Here is a 26512-nt window from a genome sequence, read left to right on the forward strand (position 1 = left end):
TATAGGTCTTAAGGGAACTCATGAGCCACACTGCACTACCAATTTGAATACAAAGAAAGGATAAGATAAGGCAACTGTGAATCCTATGTGAGTTGCCCAACAGTCATGTTATTGACTTCACTTAACAGACAAAGCTTGTACAAGTACACAGGATTTGCTGGAAGAAAATCAAGCAAGATTCTTTATTTGGTGCTAGATACAAGCATTAAATGAAATAGTGTAGGCCAACAGACTCATTAAAAGGCAAGACACAGGCTTTAATAAGACATTTAAATCTCTTAATGGGCTGAACAGCTAAAGCTCCACATCCAATGAAACCTCAGATATAGGTACCTGGTGGTATTTCATGTAAAACTCCCACCCATCCTGCTTTGTAAGAATTTTACCCTGAAAACATATGTAGCCTATTTATGACTTACTGTTCAGGTGAGCTAGGTGTCAACTATAATGCTAAAACTTGAAATATATTCCAGGGCTGATATTGGCATGATGTTTATTTTTAGAAATAAAAGACTCTCAGAGGAGCAATAGTAAACAATAGAGTTTGCACTGCTGAGAGCTATTGCTTCCAACAGTATTTCTCTAAGGAGCTGCAATTTTAGAAAATTTCTTTTTAGAATGTCAGCAAGATATGCAGCATAAAAGGCTGAGATACTACAAAACATGCACATTAACCAGGTTAATGTGTATACAGTGAGAATATACATTAAAAATGGTAAAAACATGTCCAAACTCATTATAATGACACTAGACTTTCCTTCCAGGGAGGAAGGGGACAGCTTTAAGACAGTTACTGAAAGAATAAAAACTGCTTACTGCTTTGTAAACCAGAGACACTTGACCAAAATGATCATAAGAACCAAGTATAAAAAAGGCTTTGTATGTAAAAGGGACAGAAAGAAGTAGAAGAAAATCCCTGTGAAACCCCTGACATTTCTGTATATAAGCAACAGTCCTCTGCTCCTTTCCACTGCTACTGTAATAAGGGAAAGAGGTTTTGATGAGTAGCCAACAGCCCTTCCACCACTCTAACAGTGACAGGAGAACAACCTCCAGCTCTGCTTGTGCTGTGTCAATGCCCAGCTTTACTCAGTGTGCCAAGAAACCTGATTGGGTTGTGGGATGGTGTGTGGTGGAATAGACCACCCAGTACCTCATCTTTCCAGAACTGTTTGGGGCTTTGGAGCCAACACTCTCCTCAGCTCTGGGGGACAACACATCCCAATTAATAACTGGCTATTTGGACTAGTGGAGGAGACAGCTCCATCCAACTTCCTGCTCCAGAGGACTTGCTTTTGGTAAGTATTTGCAGTTCTGAAAGCCAAACTGAACTGAGCAAGGATTAAGACAGGTAAACTTCTTTGGAGTTCTCTGATGTTCTTGAAAATACAGTTATGCTGCTTCAAAAAATACTTCACACTTTTACCAGGAAGAGAATACCATTAGGAATAATTGTTATCGGTTTTGTAACAAATCCAATCCTAAATACAAGTATCAGAGGAGTGACACAACATGAAAGTTTTTGGACCCAACAGCCTTTTTAAACCTAAACCCAGGCTTTTCAAGTACAAAGCATGCTTAACTCCATTTAATTCAGAAACAACTCAAGGTGCATACTTTTCAGATAAGCATCTATTTGAACCAAAAATGTCAGGACAAAGGGAATAAACAGAACTGTAATTTCATGAAAGATGGTATAGCTCAGTGTAGCTTTCTTGCTCTGTTCTTGTGCTTTAACTTGCCTTTTCCAACTTGACTATCAGGATACAGAAGTATGGGTCATAACCACACGTTAAGAATTGATCCTGTCAACAGCTTGTTAGAATGTGGCAAACTGAGTAGGAAAAAATAAAGCCAACAACCTCTCACTGACAGTTGCCAGTGGTTTTATAATTCAGGTTGTAAATACAAACTATTGTGCAACAAACAAATGTGACAAAGCCTACCTCCGTTAAATTTGTTTATATGATAAAAAAATAAAATATTAAACTGCTTATAGTGCAACATTCTAATAGCATACATAAGTATACCATGCTTTGTAAATTTACTGTTACATTATTTACAGTACATTGCAATGCTTTAAACTAGAGGTGAAAGAACAAAAACAGATAATGGAAAACATTTACATACAGGTATGAGCCTTAATATTGTCCACCAAACTAACCAGTTTGCTTTGCAGACTTGTGTGTTGTGCACATTCCTGCCCCCTACCACAGGACACCTTTCTGTCAGTGGTCTGCTCTGTTTGTAGGTAGTGGAAAGATGTTTTTAAAAACTGCATAGCCTTCAAGCTTTTCTGTTTCTTCAAACATCATTTGCAAGGACAGCTATAAAATACATAAGAACTCTATTAATTACCCGTATCTGATCAATCTGAAAACTGAGCTCTTGAAATAAGATCAATAAATTTTCATTTCTGTAGGGCCATACCAAAGCTGAACTTTAAAGCCCTTTTCTAGCAGTCTCTTAGTTGAAGAATGGAATTGTATAAGATGAAAGCAGTTCAAGGATACATTATTTAAAGTTCTGGGCTTTAACTGGGAGCTAAGCTCCCAGAACACAAGAAAAAAAAATGAGAATGTAGAATTATGTGCTGCCTTATTTAATGTTCCATAAAGCTTCTGCTGTGTGCACTGTTCAAGCTGATGAATGAATACAGTAAAAGTGATGCACGAGCTATGCCTACAGTACTTATTTGATGTCACTGTCCTTGTACTAGAGAAATAATGATTAATTATAGCAGAATAATTAACTACACAGGGAGAAAGGACTGTCCTAAGAGCCACTGCATACTGCAAGGAGTTATGTAAAATCCAGTGACTATTGAGAAGTGTTCTAAGGACAACTGTCTTCTAAACATAAGCAAGACTAATCATAGAGCTGTTTTAGGAGTTTGTGACTTACGTCTCTTCTCCTACAACTGCTAAAGGGAAAAATTCTTTCCTCACTTTCTCTGAACAACATCTTTGGAAGAACTTTAGAACACTGCACACATTTCCCAGGCTGCAACAGCCCCAGAAGAACTACTTTAGATGACAACACTGCTTAAGCAGCAAATAACTACTATTTTCTTGTTTACATTTCTGCTTATAGCAGACCGGAACCAGAATAACTTTAGGCTGCTTTTAGGTAAGGGGAGAAAAGTCAGTGGAAGTTTGAAATTTAGTGTTATCTTTAATTTTTGAGTCTCAGTGTTTAAGCCTCATTTTCAGAAAAGACTTTATAATACCTTAGGACAAGATACTGTAGCATACATTTTGTGAATGCTTACTTCTTTGTTCCCAATGCAAGAGAACGGAATCACTCTCTCTACAGTGCATTAGGCAGCTATTAGGCCTATAATGCATTTCAGGAATAGAGAATTTTAAAATGCTTTCCCCAGCATTACTCAAATTAAGCTAAGATTTAGAAACACTTCAGTAAGAGCTCTAGTCTTCCCAGCAGATGAAAGATGAAAAATCAAAGTATAAAAATACCAGTCCATTCCACTGTGCATTATTTCAATAGATTCTCTGTAACTTACGGGCTAATTGTGAAAAAGACTAGCACCCAATACAGCACATTTATGAAATATGCAGATTTGCCCATCACCCCAAGATTTTTGTAGCCTTACCTTCTGTATCTAAAGTAAGTATTTGGGATTTTGTGTTTTGTTTCTCTAACATCCACATTCTTGAGCACTTTGTGCTTGTGCTCTGCGTGGTGATCTCAGCTGTCTCAAGGCAGCATCTCCATACTGAATACCTGAGCCCATTCTTTCTGGATCCAGTTCTCCTGATGAGAAAGAAAATGGTCACAAGAATATAGATTATGTGCAAATAATACATTCTAAATTAACAATTAACATTAAAGAAAAAACATAATTATATTCTGATCTATTTATGGAGAGATTATCTCAGTTCTATCCGCTTTTAGGCAATTTCAAACCTGAATCATTTTCTCCTTTAATTTAACCATATGCCCTTGATCATGATGACAAAGCAATCTCAGAGTTAGGCTACAAACAAGAAATGCATTTGCACTACCTTGAACAAAAGAAAGGTCTAAAATGTTTTCTGTGAATACAGTTAAAAACTTCCTGCTTTCAGAGGCTCGCAAGCAAAGAAAATAGGACTGTAGATACCAAGCCAAACAAAAATGGATCAATCTGATAAAAGGATTCTGAAAAGAACTACTCCCCAGGGAAAATGATCAACCTTTCCAGCTTCTGGTATCCACTTCTGCCTACTTCATACCCTCTGTCTTCAGAACTGTTCTTATGGCTGTATGGTGGTCTGGCCAAGAGAGATCCTTATAGTCTCCATTTTTTGCATGTTTCAATGGATGTGTGCTGGCACAAAAAAAGCCAGGAGCAGTTCACAGAAAATAAGACTTAATTCTGTGGTGGCAGTGCCTCTTTAAAGCAGTCATCAAACTACAGTATCGTGAAAAACTAACTATACTTTATTTTCTCATTTGGGTTTTGGGTTTGTTTAGGTTCTTTTTGTTTGTTTGTTTAAAATGAAAGCTGCTGTCTGGCACTGATTTGATGCAGTAATCAGAAAATTCATTTGAACGTATAATATCATATTATTTTAATCTAAAAACTTGCATTTGGCATTGGAAACGTGTAATTAGAATCCAAGACAGACTTTCTGATATGGCCAATACTTAAAACTTTAAAGATATCAAGCAGCTAGAAAAAAGAAAAACTGGAATGCAAATTAGCTGTAATGATATCTAGCACACAGGAGCCTGTCTCCAGCAGAAACCTGCCCACTTGTGTTGAGAAGCTTCTGGTATATTTCTAGATCTGCAAAAGTAAAAATGATTTCAATTGAGAGGCAGAGAGGTCACTTCAGAGAAACAGTTGCTAGGAAACATCCCTGAAATTTTTAGTATTACTGTTCATACTCTCTTGACTGTATTTCCTGTTACATATGAGAAGCAGAATTTAAGTTATGACTGCCCTGATATTAGGTTTTTATTCTGGACTACAAAAACTGTCTAATGTCAGGCTTGGTATTTATAGGGATGCAGCAAACCACAGAACACAGAACCAACACTCAGACCTGACTTAAGATAAAGAGGTCTAACCTACACTCAGACCTGATTTCAAGGTAAACATCACCCACAATTCACACCACCACCCCTTTTTGGATATACAGATCTCACTTAGACATCCATTCCTATTAAAGCAGATGAGAAACAGCTAGAAAACAAGTAGGTTATTTTACCAAAATGAAATTTTGGTTTTTTTTTGTTTAATTCTATTAGAGGACTTTGAATAATGATATTTCCATGTGCACTTTTATTAATTTTCAGATAAAAGAAAAGATTTTATAAATATAAGGCTTAATTTACCTGATTCAATTTTATTGAGTATTTTCCTTGCACACTGTACAAAGGCCTCTTCAACATTTTCCCCCGTTAGAGCACTTGTTTCCAAGAACATCAGCTCTGCATTTGACACCAAAAAAAATCCTCAAAACAAGTCTGGAATAGCAGGCATAGTAATTCAAAGCATGAAAGCCAGGAACAATAAAAATATTTTTACAGTCATCTACAATCAAAAAACATGGTCCAGAAAACTAACTTTTGATGACAAAACCACAAAAAACATCCTCTAAAATTTTAGGCACCCTAGAAAGCTGGTATCCAAAGATAACCTGGGCTGTGCATGCAAAACTGCACTTGAAACCAAACTTCATACAGTTTCCCATAAATGGAGGTTATATGCAAAAGCATAGCCAGTAACCAGAGTTGGTAGAAAAGACTTTGATTGATAAAAGCAAAGCCAGATTTTGCTGATGGGAAGACTGCAGCACAGAAGCTCAGACCAAGACTGGCTTTAGCTGACACAGAATCATGTCCTCAGACTTGAAATTCTGAATACTACAGACCAGGTAATCGTTGTCTGGATCCATGCCCTGCACTAAACTCAGTTTTCAATGAATAAAACTCATTGCTTCAAACTGCAGCACATCCCATACAACTTTGTTATCTACAGAGTCTTTCAGATGCTGAAAAATGGGAATTCATGTCCTTCATTTTCTCCTCAGCTACTTGGAGGCAAGGCAACACCTGAAGTTGTATGACATTTCCTACAGAATTTATTTCCACATAGAGGGTATTCTTAAAGGAGCAGCTGTGAGTGAAGAACCACTGCTAATGAGACTTAAGTAGTACATGTAGTTTTCACTGCAGGCACCGCCTCTCTGGGCCTCAGGTACTGACAGAACTCTTCTGTAGACAGGATACAAAGTACAGCCTAACTGCACAAAAATGTAAATGATCTGAAGGATTATGCATCTTTGAATGCTATATGAAGGTTTTGTACTTACCATTTTCCTGTGCAAACCGGGATGCTTCTAAAAAAGTGACTTCACGATCTGCATCAAGATCCTTTTTGTTTCCACACAGTATTATCACAATATTTTGACTTGCTAACATTCTTGCATCCGTCAACCAATTAGTAAGTGCATTGTAGGTTTCCCGGCTGTGCAGGAAATGAAATCCTTTATTAGGACACACTCACTTCTCGTGAACAGATCACCGAACCAAAACTCAGACAGCAAATCTGTGTTTGTGGCAAACAAAATGCTGGTAGTCAGGCAAGGCACCTACACATCTCAGTGTGCCAGTGATGAACTGGGAAGAACATCAAATTCCTTCATGAAACTATTTAAAAGCTTGAGGTTTTAGAAATCAAAATAAAATTAATCACAATATATAAACACGCAATAATAAAATAGTCACAATTATAAACACAATTATAAATTGTAAAAATGTGTTAATGTGAAAAGCTAAAATTTTAAGCTCATTATCTAGTTTTAACCTTTTGTGCATGACATTTTGGGATAACAGAATGAGATATTGTTCCACTTGGAATCCAACTGATACTTAAATTACCAGTGGGATTGTAAGAATTTACAAGGCTTGTGTAGATGTGCTTGCCTGAATTTTCACAGCAGTGTCAGGACCTACACTGCAGGCAGCCACCCTGCACACATCACTTGCCGTTGTAGCAGTGGTCAGGGAGAAAGCTTTCAAGCACTAACACTGACAGATGATTCCAGCTGCCCTTAAGCACAGAACACAGATTTCAAAGCCTGCTGAGAGAACCCTTCACTCACAGAACAACAAGCAACAACCCAGTGAACCACCCAAAACTCATCTGACAAATATCAGTCAATGGTGGCAGGAAGAATGTGAACACGTGCAATGGTAAGGAGTTTTATTGGCTGACTGTAATATTAAAGATGTAAATGCAGAGATGAACAGAATTTTGGCCTACAGTTAAAGAATGTGTAGGCAGAGCCAGATTCTCCAGAGGATGAGCTTCTATCCCAGCACACTGATCAGCAGTTTCCACAAGAAAGGGTGCACCACCTTGGTTAAGGGTGGCTGAAGTCTGCTCTTGTTTCTGTGGCAAGACTTGCTGAGCCAGTGGCTGCATGTGGTCCAGCATTACTAGATCAGCAACTGGGGGGCCAATCCCCACAAATTTGTGTAACCTTATAGGATTGTTCCCATCTGACATTCACAATATCTCATGTAAGCAAGCTCCAAAGCCTAAATATGCACTGAAACAGAAGTACCTCTTATAGTTACTTTCTTTCCTTCCTGCCCAATCTTGATTAGAGCATGGGGTACTTGGGGAGGAATCACTGTGCATTAATTGGATCTGGCAGTCTATGAGAAAAGGAAATGCTGGCTTTCTTACCTGGTTATATCATAGACAAGCAAAGCACCTGCAGCCCCTCTGTAGTAACTCCTTGTTACAGACCTGAAATAGAATCACAAATACACATTTTTGTAGTGCCTTCACTGTTTAAAGTCTGGGTTAATATAACACAATCTTTATTATGAAACAGAATTCTTATTTACATATTTAAAACAAAACATGTTTTTAGACAATGTTATCAGCTGTGCAGCAGCAGACTAATTACAACCGGGATTTTGATGAAGCACTTTGATTAAATATAACTGTATGAGGAGTCTCAGAGTCCATTATGACCCACATGGTGCTGAAGGTATACAAATCATCATAATACACGACCAGATACAGAACTGGAGGCTGATATCTGGCCAACACACTGAAGAGACCTCGTTAATGAAGACTATATATCACAGCCCAGCTTTATTTAGTCAGAAGTATATCCAAATGACTTGTCTGAGAGAAGACATTTACCTGGATTGCTGTCCAAAGCTCAGACTTCTACCATCATTCTCACCTTTGTTTATCAACCCCTCTCCCAAAACAAAGAGACATAAGACACACACTCCATCCCCCCAAAATATATTTAAAAAATTGATGTCCTATTTGATGGTGAATGTACCCACGAATCTATTAGATTTTTACTGAGTTTTATCTATGCCTTAGATGTAGAACACTTAAAATACAGCATTAAAAGTACACTGATTGTTATAAGCTGATAAATTGATTGTTTTTTCTCTAAGAAACTTTAGACATCTCACTCTTTCTATAAATGTATTTACCCCAATGGATTTGACTGATTTTTTTCTTCTTTAATAAAACTATATATAATTATACTGTGCAATTGTTTTCATGCAGATTTTGAACAGCTTACATCTTCCTGACATTTACTTATTCCAACCAATAGAAGGTCTCCTAAACATAGAGTTAAGTGCATACTCTTAGTTAAAATTAGTTAATTATGAATTTGGCTGATGAGCAAGATTTTAGGCACCTATTCCACTCATATACCTTAACAGAAAATACCCAATGAAAGACAGGGCAGAAACTCAGACCCTGCAAGGCAGCATTGCTCTACGAAAATCCATGGATCTGTGTCCCTGTGTCCAGGTTGAAAGGTGAATATGAAAGCAGACAAACAATTCCACTGACCAAAAAGCTTTGCCTCTTACAAGCAGAGATAAATAATATCCATCACTCACAGCAGCAATTGTACTAACACTTAATAAAATGGCTGAAAGTCATACCTGAACCGCTCTTGTCCTGCTGTATCCCATATCTGCAATTTGACATATTTACCACCAACATTTATGATCTTTGAACCAAATTCCACTCCTATAGTATGATTTGAGTCATCTTTGACTATGAAAAAAGAAAGAAAACAAAACTTATTTGAAGAATATTTAGAGTGAATAGTTTTTACAAAAAAACAATTTGGATATTACCAAAAACTCCTCAGCGTTCAAATTACAAACTTCCTGAGCCATCAAATTCAGTGCAGCTCATAAGCTCACTGCCACCACACAGAAATGAATGTTCTTACAATTTTTGACAGTTTAGTCAATTCAAACTTAGTACTAAAAAGGCCTGCTTTAAATAATTTCCAGTTCACTTTAATAGGTAGCAAGATACTTTTTGTACACTTTTTTCCAACTGTGTTTTTTAATACTTTGATGCCATTTATAAATACAATTAATGAGAATGCACACAGTCTTGACCATGAATATGCAAGAGCCAATTCTTCTTTAATGCACAAAGTTAAGATACTTGCTCTACGTATGATCTTGATATCACAGAATCTCAGCAATTTACAGCTGCCCTTACTGGAAGCAAGGGATTGTTTCAAGTTCACTCAGAATCAAGCCATGTTCCTTAGTGCTTACACATCATTATTCTTAAGTATTCCTCAAGAGATAAGGTGAATTACTGTTTGGCTGAAAAAGACAAAGTCACCTTAGATTTACAAAGGTTTCTAAATGCATATTTTTTTTTACTAAATCTTGATGCCAAATGTACAATCCAACAGAAATTTTTCTTTTATGTTCATCTCTGAATAACATTCCCTATTGAATCTCTATCAGTATTTATCATAGACCACAATCCTTAACAAAGAAAACAAAGTTACTATTTATCTCAAAAGATGCTACAGGCTTTCTATATCTACTTAAGCAATTCAGCTTTTCTTTCATTATTTTTTCTAAAGATCCAAGTCTCTACTATATATCTAGGGAATCTTGCAGCTGCAAATTATACCTCTCACAGAAAATAAGTCTGTATTTTCACTAACATCTTGTTATATTTATTTGAGAATAACAGAGAGTAATGCTCCATATTAGGCTTTAGCTTAAAGACAAACAGTGAGAAATAAGAATTTACAGCATGGTTCTGAACATAATTCTTTACTAAAATCCTGACCTACACAAATAAGGGAATTAGGGAAGCTTCCCTACCAATGACAGGTACTCATATAGGCAGAGCCTTTACCTCTGGTACAAGGCAGTGGAAAACTCTTACTATCCTTCATATGTACTTACATTTCTTTTCAATAAATTGGTGTAGCAAACAGGATTTTCCAGTTCCAGCATTTCCTATCACCAAGAACTTAAACAGGAAATCTGAAGATTGAAAGAAAAAAAAATTGCTAAATTTTAGTGTGGATACACATTTTTGTTACAAGCCCAAACCCACAAGCCAGCTATTCTCCTGTAGCTGTTATTTCAAAGAGAAGGGAATAGATGACAAAATTAACAAAATAGCAATAAATCTGAAGAATTATCCAGTCTCTACCATAGTGATGTTACACAGCAAGAACCAAGAATTCTTCTTTATGGAGAGGCAAGAAAGACAAAGCAGAAATAGCTGAATCTGAGTTCAGTTAAAATAGGCTGAACCACAGGTAAATGGTTGGCTTGTATTCCAGTAATGCGTATTAAGAGCACGTAAGGTATTAACTATCATCAACACAAATATATAATGCTATAATTTCTCAAAATCTAAAACTCCAGAGAGGAGTGGTTGTGGTTGTTTTGTTTTTGGGTTTTTTTTGGTGTGGTTTTCTTTTGTTTTTAATTTACATTAATTTGAAATTCTCTATTAACAGTTTAATACTCATACGTTGTTTTTAATCCCCACACAGCTGGGACAACCACAGTATTTCTCTGCAAAATTTAGAGGGAAGAAATAAAAATTTTATTCTGCGATGCCTAGTTTTCACATTGCTTCCACATGTTAAATTAATATACATGTATTTCTGTTACCTATTTATGAGCCATTTATGTCAATGTTCATTGGTAATACACATGTTCAAGATTTATGGCCCATTTCTATTGTTTCAACAGTTACATAAAATGCTTTAATGCTACCACCACAAATCTGCTTTCAGTTTTGCTAAAGACTGAAGAAAGCTTCTCTGTCTTACAGCTCTCAAAAATTATAAACTGATTAGAAAGCTTACAACTGCTTCCCCTAATACACTGCCACCAAGAAAACCTTTACAGCTCATGCAAGATTCCCTATTTATTTTACTACTAGCAGCAGAATTCTTACTCTTTATTGCACTGTTTCTCTAAGAAACAGAAGGAAATGCAAGGAAAATGACTTAGTTTGCAAAATCAACAAAAATAAAAACATTCATTTTGTTAAGAGTGTTCAAAGCTGTCAAGTGGGCTACATGGGTATTGGCCCAGGGGATACCAAATTAAAAGAAAAATTATGCTAAGTAAGTCAAAAAACTGATAAAGTCCTCTACCAGGACCTCATTTGAGTACTTAGTTTCAAAAATCAAATTTAAGATGCACACAGATCTATGTGCTCATTCCATTTAATGAAGGAGTTACTTGTTATGGTATATCAAACACTCCCTAGCAATTGTAACAAGAACAAGCAAGTTTCTCAAAGGCTAAGAAGATTCCCACTCTTAAAAAGACAGGGCTGTGAGTCCTGGAAATGTCTAGTGTTCTTCGTCTTCACCTGTCTTCTGGATCTTATTCATATTTAAAATGAGGTAATGTTTTACTAAGGATTTTTGCTTTTTTTACATTTTGTCTCTCTTGTTTCAAATCCTGTAACAGGCTTGGAATAGATTCTGAATTTACCCTTCTCAGAAGATGGCTGTTTCTTGCTCACAAATATGACCACTTACATGCTCAAGACTTTCTGTTCCAAAATCCTTTCATTTGTCACGCCCCCACCCAGCTGCTCATGCTTTCTGGATTAAAAAAAAAAAGTTACAAAAAGGATTTTCCTTCAAGTTGTGAAAATTTTGTTAACTCCTCTAAAGAAGGGCCCTTCATGTCATCTCAACTGCAAAACACACTGAAGCTGAGAAGCCTTCACTCTACCAAGTCTTCACTGTTAGCATGAAATGTAGGTATCATAAATAGCCCAATGTGTTAGGTTAAGAAAAAAACAATCTCAAAGAAAGCCAAGTTTCAATTTTTATGGATCAAATATCACTGGTTAGCTGCCTTTTACACCATTTTGTATATTTAAACTACTGTGTGTGTGTGTGTAATCTCACTGGTTTTATCACTTTCAGAGTACTTCAAAATGCAAGATATTCTGAGACACAGACATTTTAAATAATGTTTCTGATTCTGTCATTTTTCCAAACATAAATCTGAAATCCAATTAAAACTGGTTCTACTTTGTATCTGGTGAATGCTGTTTGTCAGATTTTCTCCTTAAAAACAATTATAAAATTTATGTTTACCTTCCTTTTTCTCAAATGAAAGACTCTTATTATTGACAGTAGTAGAACAGCTACTGCAAACCTAAAACAGGGAAAGGCTAAAACCAAAACTGTACTCCCCCATTAATCTGCACTGTAACTGCAAGCACTGGTTGTCAGGTGTGGCTCAGGAAGGCGAATTTGTGCAGCCCACAAACCCACAGTGAGCAGCAAATGGAACACACTGCTCCCTTCTGCACAGACAGGCTGCAGGCCACTCAGGCCTTGGCACAGCCATGTCTCTGCTCTGGAGGAGCATCACAACAGCAGTGTATTTTCCCCTGAGGTGTTTCAAGTTGAGGTGCTTTATATTTTGCTCTGAAAGCAACAGTGCTATTTGGGGATTTTATATTAATGCCTTTAAATTCATAATATCTTTTAGCAGCACTTCATAACAGACTGTTAATTTCTATGCAGATTCTACTGTGCTAGATAAATTTAAAAGAGACTCTCTCGTACAAATAAATCGCTTAGATGTCAGTTCAATGCCTGCTTACTTAGTAGACAAAAAATAAATTTCCACCTGACAAAATAGCAAATGGGCTTTTTAAGATGAAACTTGAAACTAGTCACAATTAACTTTTTCCACAGGATGAAAATAAGAGAAATGTGTTTTATTCCATCAAACTAAGAGAAATGTGTTTTAGTCCACTTCATAAAATGAAAATGTCAGCTTTCTAACAAAAGATTTAAAACCTTTCTGCACCAAAGGCAGCAATGTTTCCAAACACATGTAGACTTTAAGACACTGTTACCTTCACAAATATAACCATGCTTCTGTCCTTTTAAACTCCAATTTTATGTAAATTATTCAAACTAACAAAAAGCTTTTAGACTTATGTTATCAGTTTATCCATGAGCACTGGAAAAACATGGCTCAGGAAATATGGAATACTCTGCACATTTAATAAACTGCAAAGAAGGACAAGAAAAAGGCTTTGCCAATACCAAATGTTCAAAATACCAAGATTTACCAAACTTTTAAGTTCACAGCCCAGCCTATTAACAAATAAGGTAATACCGGGTAAGAACAGGAAGAACATTTTTCATCTTGTTATTCTGCAACTTCTTTCTTATAATGTCATTGTGTATGACAACTGGTACCACATCAACTACATTTTTATTTCTTATTTTAGCACATGATTTAGGATATGAAATGTTTTCATTTAGGATATGAAATGTTCTCATTTAGGATATGAAATGTTTTCTCTTAATCTGTTCTCTTTAAGATGTATGTAAAATTTAGCACAGTTTGGAAGCACAGAAATCAAATGAGATTGGGCAGACAGCTTCTTTTAGACCATCACTGTGGACTCAAATTTATATATTCATTCTTGGCAATTTCAGCAAATGCAACTCACATTCTAGTGTTTGCACTACTGCTTAATTGCTCTAGCTTTCCTTTTTTGTGTCCTCTTCCCAGAGGAGTTCGTTCACTTCATTTCATAGCTTTTTTTCATCTCCTTTTTTTCCCCTATTGACAAAGCAGCTCAGAGCTCCAGCATTCCAGTCAGCTGCCAACGCTGTCACCCTAGAGAAACTTTTCTTTTGAATTCTGTTGTTCCTTCTTCATAGAAAAGCTGAAAAGCAACATCATTCAGATGTTACAAATGCTTGCTGCCATGTGGCTACTGAAAAGGTCTAGAAAAGTTAAAGCACTTTGCCTTTAAATAAGATCGTCTTTATACAGAAGGGATTTAGGATCAAAACTGAACTCTGTGCTAAAGGGAAGAAAGGTTACAAAACATGCACTACAGAAATCATAAGGAGATGAAACACAGCATAGCATGGCTGTTTAAGGAAATAAAGCATTATAAAGAATCAGCTTACTTCCCTCTGAGAGCTACATGCATCACCTGATCCCAAACAGGGTAGGGGGTTCAGGAAATAAAACATTTTCTAGCACAGGCAAAAAGGAATAAAATTGTGGCTTCCCCCTAAAGATACACCAGCAGCACAAGCTGCTGAACTACATAAATGACATAATATCTTTTGTGTTTGTTTTTTTCTTTTGGGGGTGGTGGTGCAGTGTGAGCTGAGGGGAAAGGAGAAGAGAGACAATTGTGGGCTTTGACTCAAGCACCAGCAAAAACAGATGGTTGATGTGGCAACCACCCCCAGGCATCCAACCTCCTCCTTTGACTGAAGTCTGCTCCAGCAGAAGAAACAGTCAAACTATGCTTCTGAGATACTGTAGCTTCGTCCTCAACATGCAATGAGAATTAAATTGTTTCCTTCATACTGCTAATCCTCCCAACTCCTTGCTATAGAGTAGAATTTATATTCACTCATGCTGACCCTTTGGAAACTCTCCCACTCATGGCATAGGGCAGGAGGAAAGAGCGCTCTGAAGCATTCCTACTGGCACATGTTGCCTCTAAATGAAAGGAGGAGCTATTCCCACTCCTTTCTCTAGCAGAAAGTTAACAAGATAAACAGGTAGAACAGATCAACCTGGCTCAATTCCAATCTGCAAAAAGAATGCTCCAGAGAGGGAAGTTCTGCTTTCTTATAAGCAAAAGAGCTATGCTCTCTAAGGAATAAAATCAGATTTGAAACAAACTGAAGACCAGGGTGATAAATGCAAATACCATGGGGTAAATGGTGTGGGATGGGAAGGTGAGAAAAGGACAAATCAAATTGTCCAGACCAAACAGAATAATTTTCAAATGGATGGAAAGACTATACATGCTCTGCCAATGACAGAGATGGTAAACTTATGTGACCAGATTGGGATTTTTAGATGCTGGTGGAAAAAACACAAGGAACTAAGGAGTGAAGAGATTTGACTTGAATTTTACACATTGCATTTATTCAATGCTAGTACAACTTCCATCCTTCTACCATCTAAAATCCAAAGGTTGCTTTGCATTTATTTATTAAGGATAAGCAACTTTCTGTCAGGCTGTCTTTACCACAAAAACATGTATATTTTGCACTGGGAAGTGAGCTAAAACATGCATGTGTTGTTATATGGCAATTATCTACAGAAAGGCCATTACATCTCAGAAAACTTCAGTTAAAAGAGTTTTCCTATGAATAAGAGATCTGTTTCCAATGTTAAATGTCAAACTTCTAGAAGAATGACCCTTTTCTCCCAAAAGCAGCAGGAAAATGTTCTTTCTAAACCCAGTCTCAAAATTAATGGAATTATCTTGTATTCAAAGTTTGGTTTAGTTTTGGCACTTCGTATGGGAATAAATTGAACACATAAGAATTATTGTGAATAGATACTGAATTGAACACATAAATAATTGAACAGATAAGAAAACTAAGAACAGAAGATACACAATTGATGTAATAGATCTGCAGGAGTGAAAATATGAATTGTAAGCAAAATTTAGTGTCAAGACTGAGAAGCTGCAGAACTCTGAAAAGAAGGAAGAGACAAGAAACTCAATAATTGACAGAATGAGTTGTGAAAAGTGAGTGAACAGAAAACCTTCAAAGAAGAGAGAATTTGACATGGGGGAAGAAACTAAGGGAGGAAAAAACCCAGGAGACATGAAATTAACAGTGGTTGCCAGTGGAAAGACTCTTTATTCCCTATGGATTGAGAAAAATATTGAAAAAAATAACCTCCCTTTCAACAGAAAGAGAAGTTGAAACCTCACAGCAAAATTAAAGTCATTTAAAAGACAGACAGCAAAATGACATTGGGAAGAAAAACACCAACCCAACCACCAACCAGTTTCCTGAGCCTATCTGTATGGGATAAAAAGCTTGAGGTTACATAATTAAAATGATAATAATTCAGGTGACAAGAAAAATCTGATTCATGACTAAGGATTTACAAGCTACAAGGATTCCAGGGGGGGATACAGCGACCCCTCGTCTCAGTCACCAGGAGGAAACTGACCTAATACTTCTCCCATCCTCCATGGCCATTGTAACAGCTGGTCAGCAACAAACCGCTCTTTGTTAGGACAGTGAGCACATGAAATCCAGAGAGATCATCAAGAACAGAAGATCCATAATTTAATCACATGGTACTGCTAACTTTGATTTGTCAATGGGGCTGCTACATATGTGGCCAGGACACTGCAGAATTAGTTACTGGCTACTGTTACGGCCAGAGACTGTAGAGCCATTAGATAAACTTTATGCTATAACTTAGCTTTTCTTCTTCTGTGTTCTCTAGAAACTGATGCTCTCAAGCCTTCTAGCTCTAAATTTTTTGTAGTCTTTGTGTGCACAGGACAAACATGGAAACTCCAAAAGGTAATAATCAAACAAGAATTAAACAAATAACAGGAACAACTACAAAGCTTCCATTTCAAGGGCTTGCTTTCTCAGATACCAAAATAATATGAAAGTAACCACAGTTCCAGTGGGCTTACTATCTCTATTCTGCATCACTGGAACAATGCAAAAAATGTTTCAATGTTCTGGTTTAAGATATCTATCGTCTATGTGGCTTACCCAGTATTATTACAGCATGAAAGGAGGAGCGCCATTGAAATGCTGTCATCTCTGGTTTTCTACCAACTCTTTTGGTAGAGACTACCATAAGCATGGCCAAAGTGATCCCAGTTCTAGATCACAGGAGTACAAAGCATGAAGAACTTGTTTAAACTCAGATCTAGGTGGACAAAGCACTGCCCTCTGGTTGCTACATGTAACTTTTACATGTTTCTAGAACAGATGGAGAAAAGAAGCAGGGTTTGAGTATCCTAATGTTGGCACTTCAAGGGCTGCCCCACACTCTTGCCTCATTCTGCCCCTTAGTTCAGTGCATTTGCTGTACACCAAAGCACTGACCAGTAGGACAGAACATCAAGCACTGATGACTACAGTATTGAAAATGAAATGACAATCAGGTCACTTGGCCTACTCCTGATGGACACCCCAGCCTCTAAAAATGGTTTCCAGAGTTGTTGTGTCCAGTTTTGCTTTGATTACTCAATTATTTCCTATTCAATTCTGATTCGACTCTCATGGACTAGGAATATGAAATTACCACATGGCTTTAGAAAATACTTATATATACACAACACCATCTTTATACTGGAAAATATCACAGAACTGTACGTATTGAAAGGGTAGAAAAGAAATCTATTCAAAGCAGAGATTCAAGTAAAATTATAAAGGAAATAAATTAACACTATTCAGTTGCTTCTCATCTCCTCTACCTAGCCAGCAATACCAACTCTGCTTGCCTCTTTGACTTCCCACTTCTCTTTGATGCTCCCAGAGACGCACTGGACACACCCTGTCAGTGCCTGCACTCCGACTTACTCCATCGGATGTTCTCCTACAGCAGTAGTCAGACACCCATTCCAACACAGGGACAGACGAACATACCCACTGATCTTCTTCCCCCCAACACGCTCTCACAATCAACTCCTTCTGACGCCTGCACGTCTAAGACAACAGGACCGAATCCTTAACTTGACGGCAGAAGCACCGGCCGTCTCCAGGTAAAGGCAGGGGCAGCTTTTCCCAGGGGACAAACACGGCAGGTTTCCTGCTGGACTCCCCGGGCCACAACCAGCAGCGCCCAAGCCGCTCCCTGCAGGATAACTCCGAGCGCTCCTGCCGGGCCGGCCACGGGCGGGGCAGGCGCCGGGGGCTCAGGGCAGCGGCGGGCAGAGGGGCCCGCCCGAGCCCGGGGAGCCCTCACGCCACACCGGCTCCTTCCCTGCTCCTCAGGGGGCCCTGTCCGGCCCCGGGCCCGCTCCCCCGCAGGGGAGGAGGGAGACGGAGAGGGAGATCCCCTCACCCCGCCCCCGGATCCTACCGTAGGTCTCGGACATGGCACTCTGCGACATCCCGGGAGGGGTGACCCCCGCCGCCGCTGCTCGCTGCCCGCCCCGCCCGGGGTCGGCGCTGCCGGCGGAGGGAACCGAACAGGCCCCGCCGCCCGGGCCCGGCTCAGCCCCGCCCAGCCCCGCCCCACCCGCGCCGCTGCCGCCGCCGCGCAGGCGCGCCCGGCCCCGCGCGCGCCCCGCCTCTCCGCGCAGGCGCGGCAGCGGCCCCGCCCCCAAACACGGCGCACGTGCCCGGGGTGCTCCCGCCCGCTCCCCTCACCGGGAAGGCGGTGTCGGGAATGCGCTCCCTCAGCGCCCTCTGGAACGTACCCCCTCAGCGCCGTGGGGATGGCTCCTTATCCGTGCGCAGCACCGAGTCACACACCGAGACGCTCTTCCCGTCGTTCTCCGCCTTTTATTCCAGTTGGCGCCAAGCAGGGAGCCGGGCGGTGGCCCGCGAGAGTCTGGCTCCTCGGTCATCGAAACCTTACGCTATTAATTTATTTTAACAAAGGTGCCAGCGTTCCTTGGTTACAAGTTACATAGCTTTTTTTAAAAATTAGCTCTCGAACCCCTATTTGCTCGTCATTCCTCTCCTTTCTCGCGGTAATTTTTCCTCAGGGGCGGTTCTGCTCTCGCTCCGAGCCTGGGGTGGGTTTTGGCTAGGTGGTCAGTGAGTCGTGATCTCCCACTGCCGGAATTGCCTTTCCCCCAGGCACTGCTCAGCCCTGACTTCACTCCTGGCTGGAGTGCAGACAGCCCATTCGTCCTGGGGTTGTCTTCCCTTTTCCTCGTAACAAAAGATTGGCCGAGCATATAATGTTCACAGTGCAATTGCTTAATTGTAACTGCGCATTAGCTACTGATAACAACAACAAAAAGTTGCAAAGTTTGGTTCAAATCTTCAGGGGCTAGACGCCAGCAGTGCCTGGCCTGCATTACTCTTTACTGGGTTTTTTTACTCCCCTGCCAGCTCTGGTTAGTCTGGCAGCAAAGGGCAACATAGCTCCCACGACAACAGCCTTTCCATCCTAAATGATACTTCCTGTGTATCCTCCACGTTTTCCTTTCTTCCAGTCCTTAAAAAAATCCCACTTCTCTTATTTCCTCTTCTGTTATTTCTGGCTTTTTTAATCTTGCTCACAATTTCCTATCCTTTCTACTCCTCCTTCATCTCCCAAACTTAGGAAAAACTGCCTCTGCCTATCCCAGCCACCTCGTTGCCAAGTCCTTAGCTGGTCAAAGGTCAGCTTTGAAGCTCCCGTCTCTAATCAGTGGAACAACACGTGCTGAGCCAGCACCAAGAGCCCCTCAGAGAATTTGTTGATTGTTCTTGTTGTTGTGGGTACATACAGACAAAGAAACTCACCACAGTTTTCAAAGAACCAACTCCTTAATGAGTTCATACTGTTAACAGTAATTGGAGGTTGTATAAACAGGTCCCCAAAGTCAGCACAGCCCTGATGCACAGAGGATATTGAGGCCTAAGATGTCACATGTGAAGGTTTCTCTGGGGCATCTGCTCTCCAAAATCCCGTGGAAAGCTGAAGAGCCCTCAGATGAGCTGCACAGACCCCAGTATGCCACAGATGCGAGCTTTGTGTCTGAAAGCTGTCCCCCAAAATGGTACATTCTGGGGCTCAGGTTGAGCTTTAAAGAAGTTTGGTCTAATATCACCAAATCCCTGATAGATGTTGGTTATTTTTCTGAAACCCCCTGTTTCCTCCCCCAGAAAACAAACCCAACAAATCTAAAAAATCCCCACCAAACCCAAAAAGCAAACTGAATGTCTTAACCAAAAAAAATCCCCAAAGATATTGAAGTAAACAGATTTTACTAGATTACCAAAAATATGTCATGTTATATCCATGTTATATGCGAGAACAAGGAGAATTAGACCTCTTGCACTGTATAAACTTTAGGTTAAGGGGTAAATTAGTCTTGTTTTTTTTTTTTTTTTTTATTCTGTGTATCTTGCAAGGTGACTTTGTTTTATGGAGTTTATATTTCATAAATGTGTCATTGTATTAATACCACATTCCTTTGCTTCCAATCACTCCTAATAAGTTTACATGCATCTATCAATAAAACACATCAAAATTGTAAAGATTTCCATAAAAGCTATTAGTCTAATATTGAAGAGGAAAGTGAAGGTTGGGAGAATGTTAAAGCAAAGACAGGAGAACATGAGAGATGAATAGGATTTGGTGGTTTAGAAATTTTGCCTTGAAGAATAAATTAGAACAAACAGTAAAATTCAGAAATAATAAAGACTGCACTAGGCTAGAAAATATATAGCTGATACCTCAGTAATTCGAGAATGTTGTGCCTGCATATTAACAAAACCATTCTCGCTGAGTAATAAGCAATAAGTAGCTAGAATTTGCCTTGTCTGTGTCTATCTTAAGTACAAAGGTAAAAAAAAAACCCCCAAAGCCAAATGTTTATTTCACATGATTTCTGTTGATTACATCTGCTAGAAAATTTTGGCTTATGTAAAAAGATGTCTATTATGTCAAATTGGATCCGCACATGATGTACTTTCTCAGATTACTGTCACTGCAGTTACTGTGCCTAAAAGTGGTTGTGGTTGTAAAATTGCTGCTCAGGAGGTCATGTTAAGGTTTCCCTAAAAGTCCTAATCTCATTTTTTGCTAGTGTTTACTGACCAGTGTACCATAATAGGACTGGAAGAGGACCCACAAGATCTCATGGGAACCAGAATCAGAGTGGGGTATACTGTGAAGTCTCTGCCAAAATAAAATTATATGACTCAGGGCTTTGCAGATTTGGACAAAGCTTTTGATGACCTAGCACTGCAAGGGGCCAGATCCTTTTGTTTTCTTTTGCCTTTCCTTTCCTTTTTTGTGTAAGGGAGCAAAGTTCAGTTTGTAACTAAAGCTGGGCTGTGTTTTTGACTCAGCGTCACCGTAGGCTGCAGTCTGGGACTGGAGATGGGATGGGCTTTTCCTTGAGGGAGTGGCAGGGATGCCTCGTTCTGTCTGAAGGTGGCACTACAAGGCTGTGTGGAAGGCACTGCAGCAGCCGGACGCTGCTGTTGTCTCTGTCAGTTGAGGCTGTGTGGCTCGCAGTCCAGCCTGGCATGCTCAGGTAAAATGGGAATGATGTATTCTGCTCCTCTTCCCTGTTCCTTGCATGCTGAATACGGAAAGCAATCCAGCATATGTGGAAGCTGCTCGATCTGAAGCAGCAATGAATGCGACTCCAGCAGCCCAAATGCAATCTGAAGTTGAGTGATTGATACTCTGAGGAGCCTCTGAGATTGCCATGACCTCCTTGCACGCAGTGCCCTTGGCCAGCTGACTCCATCTGAACAACTGGGGTCATCTGAACATCGTCATCTTCAGCTCCCGCTGGAACTTCCCTCATCTGTGAACACTTTTGTTAATGTGAACGCGTGCAGCTCACACATAACAACTACTAGCACTGAAATCAGCACTAGGCAGACATTGCATCACTCTCATTCAAGTACAAAGTGACTTCTATGTATTTCAAATAACAAGAAATGTAGCAGTCTTTCTCACTAGATTAGAACCTTGCTTTTAGAAGGACATCAACACACTTCACATGGTGTGTAGGTAGTCTGATGTCCTGATCCTGAGGGATCCAAGGAGAATCTGAGGGTCCTCAAGGGACTGAGCACCTAGGACGTGTAAACTGGTTCAGTCCCATTTGCCACAGCAGTGCTGAGGGTGTTTACTCTGACACCTCACCAGGGAGAGGGTGACCTCCCATTGTATCAAGGCTGTCACCTGCTCATGGCCATCCCGAGGCACAACAAGGGAGTGATCAAACCAGTCTGATCCCAGGGAATCACCCTGCTGGGGTTACCAGGGCAGCCTATAAAGACTTATATGCACTCTGTGTTACACCACTAGAAATATCACAGACAAAGAAATATGATATATAATTGTAATTATGTATGGAAATTTATGGGTTGGGTGCTTCTAAAATCATGGGCTCATCCCTCCACTGCTAGCCCAGAGTGATGAGAGCTGATGAAGGAGTCTGCAAAGGTACGCTGGAGCTGTAATTGAACTCCTTTATCTTGCCCCATGGTGAACTTTTCCAAGAACAAATATGAAGACCACAAGCTATGCTACTGAAAGCTGGTGACAGCTCTAGAATGCCATGATGTGTGCTAAACATCTGCTTTATTCTTTCCCCATGCTCTCTCCACCAGTAGGTGTAGGTAGTAGGAGGCACACTGTGCAGCCTGATATTGTGAAAAATTACCACAAGATGGGGTAAGCTCATTTTAGGATAGCTTTATGCTATAGCTCAGAGATACAAATTTGCCCTGATGTTGGAATGTATACTATGTCTTTTCTTTTCATGCAGAGCCCTGCTTTAGGTGTTGTGTCCAGGGAGGCACTTTTACTAACATAAAGCTGTATAGATATGGTATATCTAGAAAAGAAATGCACAGAATAGAAAAAAAAAATTAAAGTAAATCAAAATACAGGCCACAGCTTTTAAAAACAGTTGGTGATTTAATTTTTCAGGAATCACAGAAATGGAGTGAAGGGGCCCAAATATTTATTTCAGCATGTCAAGGGATGCACAGGAAAATGAGGATAACAGAAATTTGGGACATGTTATTAGCATACATACGATGTTGCCAGTGTCTAGAATACAAGTAGATTGATTTGACACCCTTGTTTTATGAAGTTAGCCTCATGGTGTCACCAAATAACTTCTCTCTCTTGGTGAAATGATGATAATGGGGTGTAATTGGCTGCATATGTTCGTTTTAGCAATAGGAAATGGCTGAGGGGTTTGATATTTTTAATACCATACACTTGAACTAGAAGATTTGTAAACAGATTTCTCAGGAACACATGAGGTCATGTTCGTGTTCTCCCTTTCATGCTTAAATCGACTCTCCCTGTTCAGAAGTACTCATATATAAGGAAAAGGTATCTCATTTGGGTCCTTTTTCACAAGTGAATATCCTTGAAGACAGAATATAGCAGTCTGGATTCAATTCTGATTCTTTGGTTTCATGGGATGCAGCACCAGGAAGCAGTTAAAGCTTTCTGGGCATTGTCTGTATCAGTGTAGAATGGGAGGTACTTCTGGAGAGGTCTTCAGCCCATGGATCACCATTGCCTGTCTGAGGGCAGATTGGATTACCTTCTCTCCACTGGCCCTTTTTTAGGTGGGAGCCCAATGCAAGCTTTGAAAAACTAACACAGACACCTAAAAGTAGGAACTGTCAAACCCTACCCCAGGGAGTTTGGTTTCCTCTTCCTTTCTTGAGGCCTTGCTTGTGCTGCTGGAGAAAGCCCAGTGATGGGGCACCAGACTGGTAGAGAAAAACCATGGAATTCCCTGAGCCTCTGCCCTTTGTCTTTCCCCTGCCTTTCTGTCTCTCCAGTGGCCCATTGCTGCCAGCATGCTCTCAGCATCTTCTGCTTGCACCTAGTTTTGGAAGCAGTCAGGAAATGTGGGTTTTTTTGGCTGATGTTACATCATTTTGAGCTTTTAGGCTTGCTACTGGCAGTTCATCATTCCATTGGAATTAAAATGGACAACATTTTGTTCAGGTTTGATGAGTAAAGCCAAATTTCAACATGCTTATCTTCCTCTCTTATCTGTTGCATTCCATGATACACACAGCCTGTAGTGGCATCCTTGCCTGTAAAAGCTGTTTTCATTAAACAACCTAAACAGACTTTAAAACTCTTGGAATACATTTGTTTTGTTTCCTGCACAGATGTGGTTAGAGGGAGACCTGGTGGGACACACGCTGGCAGTGCTAAGCTGTGCTCAGTGGAGAGAGCTCTCTGACCAGCAAAAGAGTTTTCTGGTCACAAGTTTCTGTGCTTTTCAGCCTCAGTGTTGTTAAAATAAGTTGCAACTGCATGTAATGTATTCCTGATACTGCTCTCCCTCTGGAAGGGAGTGATGTGCAGCCACGAAAGCAGCCATGCATCCTGGGAAAGGCCAGCTCCCATGTAAGAGGCCAAAGCATGTCACACTGCACATCTGTCATGGATGTAAGGAGAGCTCAGCAGCTGGAAAAGGGCTGGGAGAAGAGAAGGCAGTCATGTGTGAGGGGATGTCCCTATGGCTAAAATCTTGCTGTGGTTTTTTCTGAGCCTGGAGATGTGATCTGTGCCAAGATGGTTTAAGAAGACTAGTCTGCAGTGCAGTGTTAAGGCTTTCATTGCTAAATATGTGATAAATTTCTCCAAAGCCACAGAATGTTTCTGTTCTAAAAGCTGCGAGATCAGAATTTTCCAAGTTGCTATTATATACTTAGAAAGAATTCCACAAAAGAAAATCTCTTAGTAACTGACATGTTTTATTGGATCAGACTTTGTGTTATTTCTTTTTTAGGCACACATGAAATTCAGAATACCAGAAGTCTAAAGTGGATTTTTATACAGAACAATTTTTGCGTAAAAATAAATGTATTCACCTTGCATTTGCTAGGACAGAGGTAATTGAGCTGCTCCATGTGCATGAGGTGTGCAAGCTCCCTTGTGCTGCAAAAAGGACCACCACACATGTTCACGAGTGTTTTAAGGAAGAGTTTGTGCCTAAATATAATGGTATCTGTGTAGGAAGTGTATCAATTCCCAAAATGCAATTCTGTCTCTGGTAATGAATGCCATTTTTCATAACTGTGCTTCTGCCTGGCTCACTTTCACCTGTAGATAAACTTGTAGCTAGTTTTGCCTTATAGCTATCCTTTTCCATAGCATTTTTATGAAAAGAAACTTTTGAAAATACTTGCAGCTTATGGAGAAACTTCCTTGATTTCTTGTATTTTTTTTTAAAAAAGAAATTCTGACATGTTGATTGAAATGAATGGGCATGAATTTCCACCAGTCTATGGTGCTAGTGGCTGAATATTGCTATTGATGTCTTACATAAAATGTGTTTTATGATCTTATCCAGCTTCCAGGTTGTCACTGCCACACAAAACCCACACAGATCTGTTATCACCAGTTAGAGCAGAGTTTGAAGACAAATGAGGCAGATATTTTGCAGCAGATGTTACAGAATTTGTAAGTCTGTCTTGAGACTTGACCCTCACTGTGTTTCTCTTTCAAAGTCAGCTCAATGTTTTTGTTCCCTGTAGTCTTTCAAGTGCGTTTTATCTACAGCAATGCCTACAAATGGGTACATCAGAGGCACCAGCTCCTCACAAATGACTCTTGCTGCTACAAGTGCCCCAGAAGGGCTGTACTAGTTTTTGCTGGGGTAGAGTTAATTTCCTTCACAGTGGCTGTGTTTTATATTTGTGCTGAATGCAGGGTTGATAATATCGAGATGTTTTTGTTACTGCTGAGCAGGGCTTACACAGAGCCAAGTTTTCTACTTCTTGTACTGAAACACTGGTGAGGGAGCTGGGGGTACCTGAGAGGCTGGGACAATTCATGTCCAGGGCAGGTGACCCCAAATGACCAAAGTGATATTCCCGACCATATGACATCCTGTTCAGTATACAAAGTGGGGGGAAGAAGAGGAAGGTGGGGGGGATCTTTGGATTGATGGCATTTACCTTCCCACATAACTGTTATGTGTGCTGGGGCCCTGCTCTCCTGGGGATGGCTGAACACCTGCCTGCCCATGAGAAATGGACTTAATTTGTTGTTTTGTTTTGCTTGTGTGCTTTTGTGCTTTTTGCTTTCCCTATTCAACTGCCTTTATCTCAACCCATGAGTTTTCCAGCTTTTCCTCTTCCTGTTCTTTCCCCAGTCTCACTGGTTGGGGAATGAATGAGTGGCTGTGTGGTGCTTGGTGTTTGGCTGGGACCAAAGCACAGCAAGAGCAATTGCCTTTCTCAGCCATGAGGTCAGGTATATTCTGCAGTTCCTCCTTCTGCTTAAAATCACATGTTTAAGACTGATTCTTTTGTATTAAGGTCCCTTTGGATCACTCTGGAAATCTAATTATCCTGGAAGCAGATATAAGTGGAAGACTCAGAGTCCAGAATGGAGCTTGCAGCTTTTCTGCAGCTGTACACCATGTGGGATCAGGGATAGTGCTTTTGTTCAGTCAGGGGCAAAGAAAATCAGAGCACATTCCCATTAAGGAATTCCAAAACAGACACCTGCCTAGACCTACTTGGATACTTGCACATATGTCCATCTGTCAGGACAGCAGTGAGCCCAGAACAGTTGGATCCTCTTCGCAGGCACTGCTGCTGTGCCAGACGTGGTGTTTGGTACCTGACCTCTGTAACCAGAGGTGACCAAGTGACTCCTCAAAGAGCTACCACACATCTATCCGAACAATATCTTTGCACTCCTGACCACACTTTCCCCTGATACATGGATTGCGCTGCAGTAGGCAGCT

The 26512-nt window shown here is 39.9% G+C and overlaps 1 protein-coding gene across 1 annotated transcript; it reads right to left on the reverse strand.

The window, feature by feature from the left end:
- Positions 1–153: 153 nt before the first annotated feature.
- Positions 154–18297, reverse strand: RAB4A (RAB4A, member RAS oncogene family). The gene is made up of 8 exons (XM_036381222.2): positions 18169–18297; positions 10234–10314; positions 8947–9061; positions 7706–7768; positions 6324–6478; positions 5344–5439; positions 3614–3774; positions 154–2327 (listed from the first exon to the last, which is right to left on the reverse strand). Exons 1-7 carry the CDS (start codon positions 18197–18199, stop codon positions 3659–3661), a joined length of 657 nt encoding a protein of 218 aa, XP_036237115.1. The 5' UTR covers positions 18200–18297; the 3' UTR covers positions 154–2327; positions 3614–3658.
- Between the last annotated feature and the right edge of the window lie 8215 nt (positions 18298–26512).

This window comes from Molothrus ater, chromosome 3, assembly GCF_012460135.2.
Source record: "Molothrus ater isolate BHLD 08-10-18 breed brown headed cowbird chromosome 3, BPBGC_Mater_1.1, whole genome shotgun sequence".
NCBI lineage: Eukaryota > Metazoa > Chordata > Aves > Passeriformes > Icteridae > Molothrus > Molothrus ater.

What these genes read in the sequence shown, in the direction of transcription:
- RAB4A (XM_036381222.2), bottom strand. Translation starts at nt 18,199, where the DNA reads ATGTCGCAGAGTGCCATGTCCGAGACCTACG. An exon ending in GCAGGACAAGAGCGGTTCAG is followed by an intron (nt 7,769 to 8,946) that starts GTATGACTTTCA and finishes ATTCTATTTCAG; the next exon opens with GTCTGTAACAAGGAGTTACT. An exon ending in ACTCAATAAAATTGAATCAG is followed by an intron (nt 3,775 to 5,343) that starts GTAAATTAAGCC and finishes CTTTCTCATCAG; the next exon opens with GAGAACTGGATCCAGAAAGA.